The 14,671-nt window shown below is 39.5% G+C and overlaps 1 protein-coding gene across 1 annotated transcript in view; it reads left to right on the forward strand.

Annotated features, from left to right (window-relative positions):
• ank2a (ankyrin 2a, neuronal) overlaps positions 1-14,671 on the forward strand; it is a 50,272-nt gene that overhangs the window by 30,287 nt on the left and 5,314 nt on the right. Inside the window, exons 35-45 of the mRNA XM_047816005.1 lie at positions 53-178; positions 307-429; positions 1,164-1,196; positions 1,775-1,796; positions 3,156-8,906; positions 9,392-9,469; positions 9,706-9,837; positions 9,913-10,053; positions 10,269-10,464; positions 10,666-10,726; positions 11,975-13,591. Of these exons, the coding sequence (XP_047671961.1) occupies positions 53-178; positions 307-429; positions 1,164-1,196; positions 1,775-1,796; positions 3,156-8,906; positions 9,392-9,469; positions 9,706-9,837; positions 9,913-10,053; positions 10,269-10,464; positions 10,666-10,726; positions 11,975-13,591 (8,280 nt within the window). The remainder of the gene's footprint in view (positions 1-52; positions 179-306; positions 430-1,163; positions 1,197-1,774; positions 1,797-3,155; positions 8,907-9,391; positions 9,470-9,705; positions 9,838-9,912; positions 10,054-10,268; positions 10,465-10,665; positions 10,727-11,974; positions 13,592-14,671) is intronic.

Consider the following 14,671-nt stretch of genomic DNA (forward strand, 5'->3'; position numbering starts at 1 on the left):
CCACCTTGTGTGTTCAGTGTATTTGTAATTTCAGATGGTCACTGTGTTTCAGGTTTTGGAAGGAAAACCCATTTTTGTGGATTGTTTTGGAAATCTTGTTCCTCTGACTAAAAGTGGGCAGCACCATGTCTTCAGCTTTTATGCCTTCAAGGAGAACCGTCTTGCTCTCTTCATCAAGGTACATTCACATTTTCACACAGTGAGACATGGAATAAGACACACATTCTGCACTAATAAACAGGCAATAAATATTTAGAGCTGATTGATTGATTGATTGATTGATTGATCGATCGATCGATCGATCAGATCCGTGACAGTGCACAGGAGCCATGTGGACGACTTTCATTTACCAAAGAGCCAAGAACTTATCGCAGCCTGAACCAAAATGCCATCTGCAACCTGAACATCACACTTCCTGTTTACTCAAAGGTAACACACACAGACACACACACAGACACACACAGACACACACACACACACAAACACACACACACACAGAGAGAGAGAGAGACAGAGACAGAGAGAGAGAGAGAGAGAGAGAGAGAGAGAGAGAGAGAGAGAGAGAGAGAGAGAGAGAGAGAGAGAGAGAGAGAGCTCTGATTATTTTTTCACTAGTGTATTTCACACTCCAACCAGCACAGACATAAGTGTTATAATTCCTGACTACCATCACAGCTCTGGTAATGGAACATGATTATTACACTACTGTACGCCTAATATCTGGAATTGTGCTACAGAAGACATCAGAACAACCCTAGAACTGTTTTAGATAAAGTGACCAAACACAAAAGTAGCATGACTTTTAAATACAATGTTAAATACAAGTCAAGAAGCTTTTATTGTCAGTTCAACTCTGATGTAGAACATAATGAAATGAACCATGAATCCAGCGTCATGGAGCTACATAGAACCACATGGAGCTAAGAACTAAGAAAATAAGTTAGTTTAGCCTCATATACAGTAATAAGACTGAAAACTTATAGTAAAAATCAGATAAGGCATTACTTATAGAAGAGACTTGGATAAAAGAATATTGGTGTTGGTGTGTGTGTGTGTGTGTGTGTGTGTGTGTGTGTGTGTGTGTGTGTGTTTGTGTGTGTGTGTGTGTAGTTCCAGTATGTTTTGACAATGTTCACATATATATTTTTACATTTTGTTTTTAGGATTCTGATTCAGATCAGGATGCTGATGAAGAGGTAAAATCACACCAAACCTTTATTAGATATCTACAGTATTAGATGTTTGTGTGTTTTTGTTTTTGTGTGTATGTGTACCTGTGTGTAGGTGTGTTTGAGTTTGCGTGTGTGTACTTGTGTGTGTCTGTGAGTTTTTGTTTGTTTGTATGTATGTATGTGTGCACCTGTGTGTTTGTGTATGTGTGTGTTTGTCTGTGTCTATGTATGTGTGTACATGTGTACCTATGTGTGCGTTTGTATGTGTTTGAGTTTGTGTGTGTGTGTGTGTGTGTTTGTTTGTGTCTGTATATGTGTGTACATGTGTACCTGTGTGTGTACGTGTGTGTGTGTATGTATGTGTTTGTGTGTGTTTGGGTGATTGTGTGTGTGTGTGTGTGTTTGTGTTTGTGTGTTTGTGCGTGTGTGTTTGCGTGTGAGGGTTTGTGTGTGTTTTTGTGTGCCTGTGTGTGTGTGCCTGTGTGTTTGTGTGTGCCTGTGTGTGTGTGTGTTTGTGTGTTTGTTTGTGTGTTGTTTGCGTTTGTGTGTGTGTTTGTGTGTGTGCGTATGTAAAGTCATATGTGAATGTTTTTCCTTTACAGAGTGAGAAGACACAGGACAAATGTAAGCCTGAGTGTTTTACTCTCTAAATAAATGTTATCTTTATTCTGTGAACGTTGCAGACATTAAATGATCATTTACAATGAATTATCAGACTGATGTTAACAGTGTGCTTTAATGGATCCTGTTGCTGTGGCTGACACACACACACACCCTTTCCTCACCTTTCATTTCTGCTTTACTCAGAATTCCAAAACAAAAATATAAAGATAATGTAATTTTAAAATATACAGATGTGGCTTTATTCCAATACTGTTTCACAGACCAATTCCTGTCTTGTCCCCAGTTATTTCACACTGCATTCTAACATCTACAGCTGATGCTATCTAATAAGCAAGCTGCCTGGCTAACAGCTAACAGCGCACACACACTAGACAGACAAGTGCTCCAAGTCTGTAGTGAGTTTAGGGACAGAAATGAGTTTAAGTTCATGTTTCTTTCTGATTATCAGGCCACAGTGATCTCTTATTAATGCTATAAATAATGAATAAAAGTGAGCATTTGGGTTTTTTAAATATAACATTTCACACATTGAACACATTGAAATTTAACACATAACAATTAAACTAAACACAGCTCACACTCATCACATCTCACTTTACTGTTCATTTGGATTAAATGGAAATTGTTTTATTTTTTATAAATGATTTAACTCCATAAACACTCATCTCTTGCCATGCATGAAAATAACTTGACTTGCACATCATCACTTTGTTGATGCTTCATTTTCACACTCAATCTAAAGAGATATAATCTTAATCTTTATAATAATAATAATAATAATAATAATAATAATAATAATAATAATAATAATAATAATAATAACTATTGTTAATAATATAAATTAAATTATTATTATTTATTATTATTATTATTATTATTATTATTATTATTATTATTATTATTATTATTATTATTATTATTATTATTATCGCAAGGGCTTCATGTTAAATCCTTGGGTATTGTGTGTTTCTGTTTCTGAACAATCTTGAGATTGTCTATGTTTCACTTTGTGGTTCAGGTTTCTGTAACTCTTCCTCTTCTTCTTCTTCTTCTTCTTCTTCCTCATCACTCTTTTGTGGGTATATAAAAACTCAAATTTAGCTCAAATATTTAAGCAAGTTATTTTATGAAAATGTGTTTCATAGCACATTGACTTTATTTCTCAATGCTTAGCTGCTATCTATAGATCCCTGGATCCATCAGTGTGGATGATTTAATGAAATAATGATTTATTATGATGATTTAAATATTAATGAAATTTACCCCACATTTGACTGTATTTCACCTGTGCTGACCAGTTATCAAATGTCTTTTGTCCCCTTCATTTCCCTTTTGTTCTGTAAATCTGTCTTACTGAAGATGAGGATGAAACTGAATCTACAGATTTCTCCACACTGCACACACACATGGTTCATGATCCGGCGACACTCGCCAGTCCTGATCTTCTCTCAGATGTTTCAGAAATGAAACAGGACCTTATTAAAATATCTGGCTTCCTGACCAAAGAGGTTTCAGAGCCGTCTCTAGCTGATGGATTAATATACGGAGTAGAAGATGAAGAGCCATTTGAGATGGTTGAAAAGGTCAAAGAGGACTTGGAGAAGGTGGAAAAGATTCTGAGTGTTGTAAACTTTGGTGAAGAAACTGACAAATCTAAATGTAATAAAGAGGCAGCAGAAGAGAAAAGCCAGGTGACTGAACCTATACTGAAAGAGGTCAGAATCACAAGAGCAACTGACTGCAGTTCTGCACCCCAAAAGGATGCATCTGAAATCATTTCACATCTTAGTACAGATTTGGAGTGCTATCTCCAGCACCTGCCGGTGACTGCTGATCCTGTCCAAGAAGAGAGTATCACTGAAGAGATATTTACAGAAGTTGTGCTACCTCGGAAGCGCCATCCTCCACGAATAAAAAAACCTGCAAGAAAGAAGCTTAAAGAGAGAGAGTTCATAAGCTGTAGCTCTGAAGATGAGCTGGAGAGGATGAGCTCTGAGGAATCACTCGATGGAGACACACTTCTTGGAGACTCTGAGATTGAAGTGCCTCCTGTGTCTCCTAAAGTTGTCGAGACTCCCATTGGGTCCATCAAAGACAAAGTCAAAGCACTTCAGAAGAAGGTGGAAGAGGAGGAAATGAAAGAGAGTGGCAAAGTTAGAGAGGTGAGACGAGTGACTGCTATTCAGAGCAAAACCTTTTTGACTAAGGAAGAAAAATATACTTTACCTCCTAAATCTCCAAAATCCCCTCAGTCTCAGTCTGAGAGAATAGAGCACTCAATGTCTGTGAAGGAGCTCATGAAAGCATTTCAAACTGGACAGGACCCATCAACGAGCAAATCTGGACTTTTTGAACATAAAGTGATTACTAATCTGGTGCTCGCATCTGAAGATGTCACTGAGGATACTAAAAAAGCTCAGAAATCTGACCTACAAACCTCAGGAATTAAACCATCAGCAGAAGAGATCGATTATCAGAGCATCATGTTAGAATCATCACAAATAATCCATGACCAATCTCAACAAAATAAGACAGTGATTAGTAATGAAATTATACAGAAGCAGGTACAAAGAACATTAGAGGATACAAAGGAAAGTAACACAGACTCCATTAGACCAAGCAGGTTGATCAGTGAGAACACACTTGTTAATGCTAGTAAAGAACTACATCTAGCACCAGATGAAGACAGAAATCAGTGTTGTGAGTCAGGAGAAACTTCAAATATGTCATCTGGTTATGAGGAAGAGGGTAAAGAACAGATATTAATCAGTGAAGATAAAATTATACAAACTAAACAATCCTCTAAGGAACATGAGAAAATGAAAGCTAAAGACTCAACAATAACTGTGGAAGTGTGGTGCCTTGAGGAAGAACAGTGTGGTCCTGAAATTCTGCACTATAAAAAACTAAGCACCGGCCATAACCGGAGAACATCTGAAGAACCACAGATTAGTCCAGACCGGAAACCTTCTGAAGACTTCAGTGCTGTTATAAAGGAAGAACTAGAGGACAGTCCAGAGTATCAACTATTTATCCAGGCAGCAGGTCCATCGACAGTCACATCATACAGTGAGAAACGCACTATAGAAGATAGTGATCAGGTGGAGCACACAGTTGAGAAACAGCATTCATACAAACCAAAGCCAGCAGTCAGATTTGCTTCCACAATTGTCCAGAGTGAGAAATTTATTCCAACTGTAATTCATAATGTGGAAATAAATGAAAACCCCAAGGTGCAAGCAGGTGGAGAATTTACTGACACTGTGTTCTGGAGCAGGACACCTAGAACAAGCTTAGGAGAGTATGAAGCTTATGAAGAAGATAAAGAAACAGAAAATCTAATTGTAAGTGACCAGAAGATTAAATCACCCACAGAGCCAGAGGACCAGCCTGAGGAGAAGAGTGCAATGCAATTTGCATCCCCAGAAAGTGGAAGTCCAAGAAGTGCAGAAAAAATAAGCATCGAAGAAACCCAAGAGATTGATGAAAAAGAGGGGGTGCGAAAAGACACAATTCAAATGACATTTTATAAAAGTCCAGCCCATACAGAGCCGGAGTTCATACAAAAGTCACCCAGTGATATTAAAAGCCAAGTCAAAAAAGAACAGGAAATCAGTTTTCAGATTGAAAGTCAGAACATATGTAGTGAAGAGGTTTCATTTGATGAGTCTGAAGAATTGTCATCTAGACCACATGGCCTGGAAGACCCACAGCCTACGATAAGTGATCTGAAAGTTAACTCGCCTGACATGACACCTGATAAGCAGGATGTCTCTTCTAATAACCCTTTTGACTCTGTGCAGCTTTTGTCAACAGAAATTAAACCATTCCAAACAGAACTTGAGGAAACTCTTGCACATGAAACAGAGAAGGTCCAGCATGTGAATATAACTACAATGGAAAAGACAACTGTTGCAGAAACACAAACACAGTCTCATGCAGGGGAGGAAATAGGTTATACTTATGAATCTGTCTTTTCAGTTCAGAATATTGATGACACCTATAAGGCTTCTGTACCTGAGGAAACTAAACATACTAAAGAAATTCATGAGATTTCCTCTGATAAATTTCAGGAAATTCTGCAAAAGCCTCATTCCACGTTGTCTATAAGCCCTGACACCTTAAATGACTTACAGCACATAACCAGTGATCCTGAAATTGGCTGTAAATTAGACTCACAGGAACGGATACCTGTTAAGGAGGATTTCTTTACTGAAAAGTTCCTTGATTCTGTGCAGGTACCATCAAACAAAACTCCAGTCCAAACAGAGCAAACAGGTTTACCAGAGACAAAGGAAGATGAACAGCAAGTGTATAACACTACAGCAGAACAGTTTTCACCTATTGAGGTCCAAACACAAATCCAGACAGAACAGGGATTATGCATTAATGTGGGACTGGATAGTCCAGTTCAGGATCTAGAGGACACTTATAAAGTTTATTCACTTAAGGAAACTCGGGAAACTAGAGATATTATTGAGGTTTCTTCTGAGGAAACTGCTGAGTCTGAAGAATTTCAGGAAATTCAACGAAAGGTCTATAGTATTAACCTTTGTGACCAATCACCAGTAATAATGGGTGGTCCTAAAAGTGCCTACCAGGCAGACCCCCAGGAGTCTATGCCTGCTAAAGAGCTTGACTCACTGCAGAATTCCTCAACAGAAATCAAAAGTCCAGTCCAAACAGTGCTTGAGGATACTTATTTACAGAAGACAGAGGTGGAAGACCACCATGGCTTTATGACTGTTTTGGAAAAGTTGGCACCTTCAAAAAGTCCAGACCATATAGCTCATGGTCTACATGACAGCTACAAAGTTTCTCCAGATGAAGAAGCTAAACAGATGAGTGGAACTTTACTTTACTTTACTGAGCTTTACTCTGTAGAAACTGACAAGCATGAAAGATTTCAGGAAATTCAGCACACAGTGTCTAGACCAGACAATTTAATAGACCTAATGCCTATAATGAGCGATCCAAAAAGTGTATGCCAAGGAGACTCACTGGAGGAGGAGGATTTGTCTTCTCATAAATCACCTGACTCCATTGAGCCAAGTCCAACCAAGGACATTCCATGTCCTGATTCTTTAGAGTCAAGTCCTACAGACCAGAGGCCGGATGCCAAAAGCTCAGAGCTGTTATATCAAACCAATAATGATTCGCAAAACATTCAGGATGCAGAAAGTCTGACAGAAAACCTAAAGCTGGAAATTAATAATGAAATGACAATCCAAAGAGAAGCTGTAATTTCAAATGAGGATAATGCATACATAAATTCTGAACTTCCTGATACTGAGCCATTGGTGCCTTTTCAACAGTCTTTAGAGGAAAATTATGAGGTTCAGGAAATCAGTGAAGTAAAAAAGCAGTTCACTTCTGAAGAAAAGATGTTCAAGATGGCAGCAAAAATCCGAGTCTTTGATGAAATTGAAAAGGAAACCAAAATGAGAAAGGTTAGATTTGATTTCACCACTTCATCCCAAGATAGAGGTGATGAGCTAAAGGAAAAGGAAGAAGATCATCAGTCCTGTGATCGTCCACTATATGATGAAGAGGAAGACATAAAACAGAAGTGTGGACCTGAGTCCAGCATTGTTTTGTCTTCATATCAACAGTCAGAGCAGCACAATGACTCACCATTGATTGATGTACCAGGAGATGAACCTGAACAAACCCTGAGTGAGATTTCAGAGTGTACTTACAGTCATGAATATAGAGCTTCAGAGATGGAGATGGAAGTGTTACCTATGCAAATTCTCATTGAAAAAAAGGAGCTGAGCCATGAAATCTTTTCTCCTGGGTGCCTCATTATAGAAGACAAGGCTGACATAATGGTGGCTTTGGCTGAGGATTCAGGTGCAGTACTAATGGACGGCAGACCTGATAGCATCTCTGATATTGAGTGTCACATCATCGATGAGAAAACTGTAGAAATGAATCAGTCTTCTATAGATATTGTGTGTTCTGTAAACTATGGGAAAGCTATGGAAGAATATCCGTTTCAGGGAGAGATAGTGCCTTGGAATGCAGAGTTGGTAGAACATGAAAGCTTCAATTTGCAGCTTGAAGTTGATGAGCAAAAAATCCCTTTGCAGTCCACAGACTCTCAGTCTCAGGAGTCAACCCCTGAAATTCCTCCTGCTCGGACTCCTACAGAAAATGGGCAGCCGAACCCTTTTCTGTTCCAGGAGGGAAAACTATTTGAAATGACAAGAGGTGGTGCTATAGATATGAGCAGAAGGAGCATGGAGGAAGAGCAGGATGCATTTGTCTTTTTCCCCATAAGTGAGGATCCTTCTGAGTACAGTCTTAGTGTGCAAGTCAGGGAATGTGAAACCTCACTTGAAGTTTCAATTGATTCAAAAAGGGAAGATTTACCTCAGGATATCACTGGTGTTTCAGATGCTCCCAGAGATTTAGAAAGTCACAGTGACTCAGACAGAACAAAAGAGAAAGTGCTGGGATTCGATTCCTCAATAGCTGACATTGATACTGCCACTTCTACAGTGACACGATCCATCTACTCTGAGCAGGATATGGAATCATCGGATTCATCAGCAGAGGACGATCAGCACTCAGTTATTGAAATTCCTACACCTTCTCAAGAAGGTCTTACGCAACCTTTTGTAAAGACATTGAAAAAATCATCACAATCTGCTCTCAGCTCACCCAAAAATTTTGCTGCAGAACCTGAAAATCGGAAACCAAAATCAAAGATTCCAGTGAAAGCAACCAGCTTTGACAGCATTTTGGGTAAAGGTGATTCTATTGAGCAAAACCGAAGGCCAAAATCAGAGGCGGATATCGATGTCTCTGACTTCATCAGTGGTGTGCCTTCTTCAGTAAAACCAATGTCTCTTGCATCCAAAATACCTGAATTTGTAGAACAAACAACATTAAGTGCACTTCCTCCAGGTCAACCTCAACATAGTCATGAAGGGAGTTGTGATATGGGCAGTCCCAGAACTGTCCTTGATGGAGACAGAAAGTCAGCACAGTTCCAAACCCCCTCTTTAGGAGATGACATATTTGAATCAAGACCAAACTGGGAAGATTGTGTAGAGACGCAGATGCAGCGACTCTCAGAGAGCAGTAGTCCAGATCAGAGTAAAGGTACCTACGTGGTTTATGGCCCTTCTTCCCAACCCTTAAAAATGAACCCTTAGTTCCTCCCTCACTTTTTGTTTGTTCCAGTCCTGTCCTGTCCTGTCCTGTCCTGTCCTGTCCTGTGGTGTTTGCATCATCCCTTGTGCTCTTAGGTCTGTATGTGGAGTTATGCGTGTGCTATATCCTGTCGATTTTTTTTAATGCTCATATTCATATAAATGTTCAAATCTCAAGATTGACTTTTCAAGGTTTTTTCCACTGTAATAATTTCCATCATTTTAGCATGCATTCAAATCCAGACAGAACAGGGAATATGCATTAATGTGGGACTCAATAATCATTTTTTAAAATCATATTTCTTTTTTCTTTTTCTTTTTCTTATTTGTTATATCTCAGACTGTTAACATTTTTAATAAACCGTTATGTCATACCCTATTATATTCATTTGTAATATATCTGATAATAAAAATGTTACTGCGTGACGTTCACAGTGGACTGGAATAATGATGCTGATCGTAAAGAGGAGGTTTTGTCCATCATTGCTGATCTTCTTGGCTTTAGCTGGACAGGTGAGTTATGAACTCAAGTTAGCTGTGACATCATCAGGTCCAGGAAAAGTTCAGTGAAATTAAATGATCAGCCAAGACATTTGTGGCTCTAATTGTCATCTCCAAACATTTCTATTTTTTATGTGCATTCGAATTTTCTCTGCTTAATTATTTTATTAGTATTTTCTGATGACTTAATAAATGAGTTCCCCAGTAATTTCCTGAAGCCCAGTCATTGGCTGTGTTATCATTTATAGAGTTGGCTAAAGAGTTTGAATTCAATGAGAATGAAGTTCAGCAGGTTCGAGCAGAGAACCCAAATTCACTACAGGAACAGAGTGCCGCACTTCTACAGCGCTGGACTGAGCGTGAAGGCAAACACGCCACAGGTCAGTCTTTTATCTGTTAGCCTTAATTACAGTCCTGTAGTGTACACCATTAATACTGTGTGTTTGTGTGTTCAGAGGACTCTCTGTCAAAGAAATTGACTAAAATAAACCGCATGGATATTGTCCACCTCATCAAGACTCAGCTCAACAAATCAGTGCAAGAACAAACGTCCAGAACATACGCTGAGATTGAGAAAACCCTGGACCACAGTGAAGGTTCAGTACAGCACACACATATACATACACATACACACATACACAGAGCAATGGAGGAATGCCAGGATCAGGCACTCTGTGTTTCTTTATATTCTCTCAGTATGTATCAGAATCTGACTTGATTACTGTGGTCTTTATGTATCTGCGGAAACACTACAATAACACTATAATACAAACGCAAGGATGTGTGTGTGTGTGCGTGTGTGCATGTACAGCTATGTCCTCAGTACAGGAGGTCAGTCCCCGGATGGTGAGGAAAGTGGATGTTTCCCAGAAGCCCCCAGCTGCAGTGTCAGAGGAGGACCTATCAGTGGCCTCACTGCTCGACATTCCTTCCTGGGCAGAGCCTGTAGGTCAGGCCCACTCTGAGAGTATTCATGGGGATATGCTAGAGGAGCTGGAGGTGACACAGTGAGTCCTTATTTTTTAAAATTATTAATAATTACTAATTCATTCTTACTATTATTACTAACTTATTAATATTAAGTATCTTGAAATGGGGTAAATTACATGTTTCATCTAAGTTTTTTCTAATCTCATGTCTGTTATATTTTACACTTGTATACTGTAAGTGTTGTTAAGTTTAACATTTAGGTTGCCTGTGTATTACAGAGATGTGTGGACATGTCAGCAGGGTGAAATGGACTCAACACATTTGCCTCCACATGGACCAGTAAGTCCCTTTTTTACAGATTAATGTGCTGAGTTTAAATGTCTTAACATTGTTCTTTTCTCCCAGTGAGTAATGAGCACAGTAATATTGTTACATCTAAACACATATCATTAACATTTCACTGCACCTCAGTTATTTGGTATTTTGTAAAGTATTTTAGTCATGAGACGTGTTTATTGGACTGGACTGAGACGCGTGTTTAGTGGACTGGACTGAGACGTGTGTTTAGTGGTCTAGATTGTGACGTGTGTTTAGTGGACTGGACTGAGATGTGTGTTTAGTGGGGTGGACTGAGACGTGCGTTTAGTGGGCTGGACTGCGACGTGTGTTTAGTGGACTGGACTGAGATGTGTGTTTAGTGGACTGGACTGAGAAGGGTGGATTGAGTGTATTGATTTTAGTGGACTGGATTGAGACAGCTGGGTTAAGCCTCCACTCGCTTCCGGTAACTGCACACATCAGATTCAAAATTTTGATGCTTGCGTACAAAGCCAAAAATGGACCAGCTCCCTCTTACCAGAAAGCTCTTTTCACTTCATGTACTGCACCTGACTGCATCAGATCTACGAGCACTGCTCAAGTGCTTCCACCATCTCTCAGCATAAGAGGTAGGTATACAGCAACATTCATTTCTGTTCTGGCACCAAGGTTGTGGAATGAAACTCTCCTAGATGTCTGAAGAGCCAAACAAAGGGTGAAGAAAAATAGTGGCCTTCATCTTCCTGAAATAGTTGAACTAGCAATTTTCCCTGTTTGTTGTATGTGTATATTAAAAAAAACAGTGAACCAATGTTATTGTATGGATTACATATGTTTAGTGGGCCAGGTTGAGACAGGTGTTTAGTGGACTGGACTGAGATTTGTGTTTAGTGGACTGGACTGAGACGTGAGTTTCATGAATGATTAAACTAAATGAACCTGCAAGCTTGTAGCATCAACTCATTTATTTACTGTTAATGTTGCCATGTTACCATGGTTTCCACAAGGTCATACTGCAAGGGAATAGTAAATCATTTCAGTTTGAGTTTTGAGTGACAGTAATTCTAGTTTAATGCACTGCACTGCATTTAATATCAGACATTTTAATCCTATAGTAAAAAGTAAAAGACAGTCAGGTTTCTGTTTACTTTTATTCACGAGGTTTAAAAGTTACATGAAACACCAGCGTCTGAATATATGAGATTGTTCAGTGTTTATATTCTTTAGTGAAATCCAACTGACCTTTGATCTTTACTTCCATTGGGTCAGGATGCAGATCAGGCTCTGAGTGATCCTGAAAATCACAATGTCCAGAGTCTCTCACCTGCAGCAGAAGCTCCAAAGCCATACTATTTCAACTTCAGTCAGTCCTCCATTGACAGGTTTTCATGTGAGCTTTCAACAAATTGGCAGTCAAAACAAGCTGAAGTTCTGACCTGTATGTCCAAAGAACATACTGCGGAACACCTGGGATCTCCACTTGATGAACTTTCTCCTGTCTATGAGAAAAGTGACATAGAAGAAAGTGAGAAGTCTTCCTCACAGACTTGTCTCTCTAGTTCTGAGGCTAACAAAGGCTTACAGCTCACTGAGAGTGAAACGGGACTTGGAGAGGAACTTAGTTATTCAATGGACCAAATGATGAAAAGGTCTGCTCCAGAGGACTGGACACAGCGTACCCCAGATCTCACCAGGACACCTTCTGAGTCTGATTATGTTTTTGTAAATCCTGAATCTGATCAGCTCCCAGCTGGAGAACATGCTGAGTTTGATTCGGTATGTCATTGTGAGGAAAACATGGAGAAACAGGAACCATCAGAAGGTTGGAATGAAGAGTTTCAAATTCCTGGAATAGAGATGCAAGCTGTTACTCAAGAGAAATCTCCTCAGATAATTATACCAGGTGTCCAAGATGCTGAATCTCCTGCAGAATCTCAAGAGCAGGGGGGATTTTCATATGAATTGCATAATGATCAGCATTTCTACACTAAAGATGCGGAAATGCAGCATGAGGTCCAGACTGAAGAGAAGATCACATCAGACTGTTCTATTCTGGAGCAGAGTGGTCTTCAGCAAGATGTTTCACCATTTTCTCACTCAGATGTTTCTCCACAAACACCAGATACAGTCCGAGCCACACAGCACTTTGAGTTCACAGACGTACTTTGCGCTCCAGAGAGAACCTCTAGTCAGCTCCTCACCAAGTTTCCTGGGACAGTAACATCAGAAATCTCAAGACATTTACAGTCAGAATCTTTTATGTCTGATTTGCCATCTCAGTTTTCAGAGGAGGCTCCATTCAGCTGCAGGTTCTATGAATGTAACCAAACTACTGTACGCTCCTTAAGCACAGATGAAGCTCTGGCATTACTTCAAAAGCTTGTTCCTACAGAAAATCCACTGACTGATGAGATCACCCAGTCAAGAATATCTGAAAGTGATTATGAAACACTCACAAAACCACATCCAAAAGCTGATGAGCCTAAAACCATGGAGATGCTGAAAGAACATGCTCATGTTCTCCACAGTGCAATCCACCAGCCTAAAGAGCAGGAGATGCTCTCCACAACCTCAGGTTACTCAGAACTGGGACTAGATCAGTATTTAGCAAAATGTGATAGAATGAACACAAAGCCACAAGAACATGCTGCTGAAAGGCTAAGCACATCTGGTGAAGAAGACAACCAGAATTCCTTCCAGCACTGCATGGAAGCACTTGTCATCCAGGAAGGTTTAGTGGCATCAGAGGAAAAAGAGGAGCCTCCCAGGCTAAAGAAAAGTTTACAATCTTGCATTTGTTCTTCTGTAGAAGCTCATTCTCATCGGGATGTTATGGAAGATAATGATGGTTATTTTGAAGATGATGATGATGATGATCTGAGGAGGGTAAGATTAGAGCATGGTGCTTCTTTCCTTCTCTCATGGTCCTTATTCCCAGCTTCACCTTTGCTCCTCCTAGTTCCTGTAAAGAGGGAGACATTTTAGTTCTATAGTTAGATGAATTAGCAGGATTACTAACATGCTTCACAAACCTGCACAGATGGTGATGTGTGTGTTATTTGCATGAAAGTCCTGTGTATTGCTGCTGCATGTTCTCCTGAAAGCTGGGATTCTGCTTCACAGTCACATCCATAAAGTTATATATTTTCTCAAAAATTCCTTTCCATGTAGAGTGCAGAAACAGGAAATGATGTGTGGACAATATGCTCTGCTTTTGTTTGACTGTTGTCTTAACATTTTGCTTGGACAGGTTGTTTTTTTCTCCTTGTTTTTTTTTTTTATTGAGTAATGTTACTTTTAATTGGTTGATGTCCTTAACTATGATTGGCTTATGTTTAATTTAATGAGGAAAGTTTTTCTAGTCAGTGATGATATTTATGAGATGTCTGGCCATGATTGGCGGATGAAGAAGATCTCAGAGTGATGATAAATATGGAGGTGGACATCAAACTGGAGGTGACTGAACAGATGTTCTATTTCTGTTTCTGATCTTGAAATGTTTGCTGTGGGCTGTGTTTTATTTCCTCTAGAAGTTCATTGAGTTCAGCAGTTCTCCTTCCCTTATTGTTTGATGATGATCATCATCATCTTTTTGTGAAACTGCTGATATGTGAAGATGTTTTTAATCACTTGGTGGAAGTTGGCCTTTTTACTGATTTGGGATGTTTTTTGTCTACTTGTTATGCTTCTTCAAGAGTGCACTTTATCAAGCATCGTGTTAGTTCAGGCAGGCCACATCATCAGCTATTAATCAGCTGTCCACAACGCGCACCAATCCGGTTACGACATCCATATTACACGACCATTTAAATTCCCATTAATAGAGCCGCTCTAGCGCTTCGCTGCTACCGCGATCTACACTCCCCCCTCCCCGACTCCACCATGCCGGAACCCATGTTCGTTGTACCAGTTTACGTCATAAATCTCCACATATTTTTCTCTCACTCTCTCTCTAATTATTTAATT

The sequence above is a fragment of the Tachysurus fulvidraco genome, chromosome 7, assembly GCF_022655615.1.
Source record: "Tachysurus fulvidraco isolate hzauxx_2018 chromosome 7, HZAU_PFXX_2.0, whole genome shotgun sequence".
In the NCBI taxonomy this organism is placed as follows: Eukaryota; Metazoa; Chordata; class Actinopteri; order Siluriformes; family Bagridae; genus Tachysurus; species Tachysurus fulvidraco.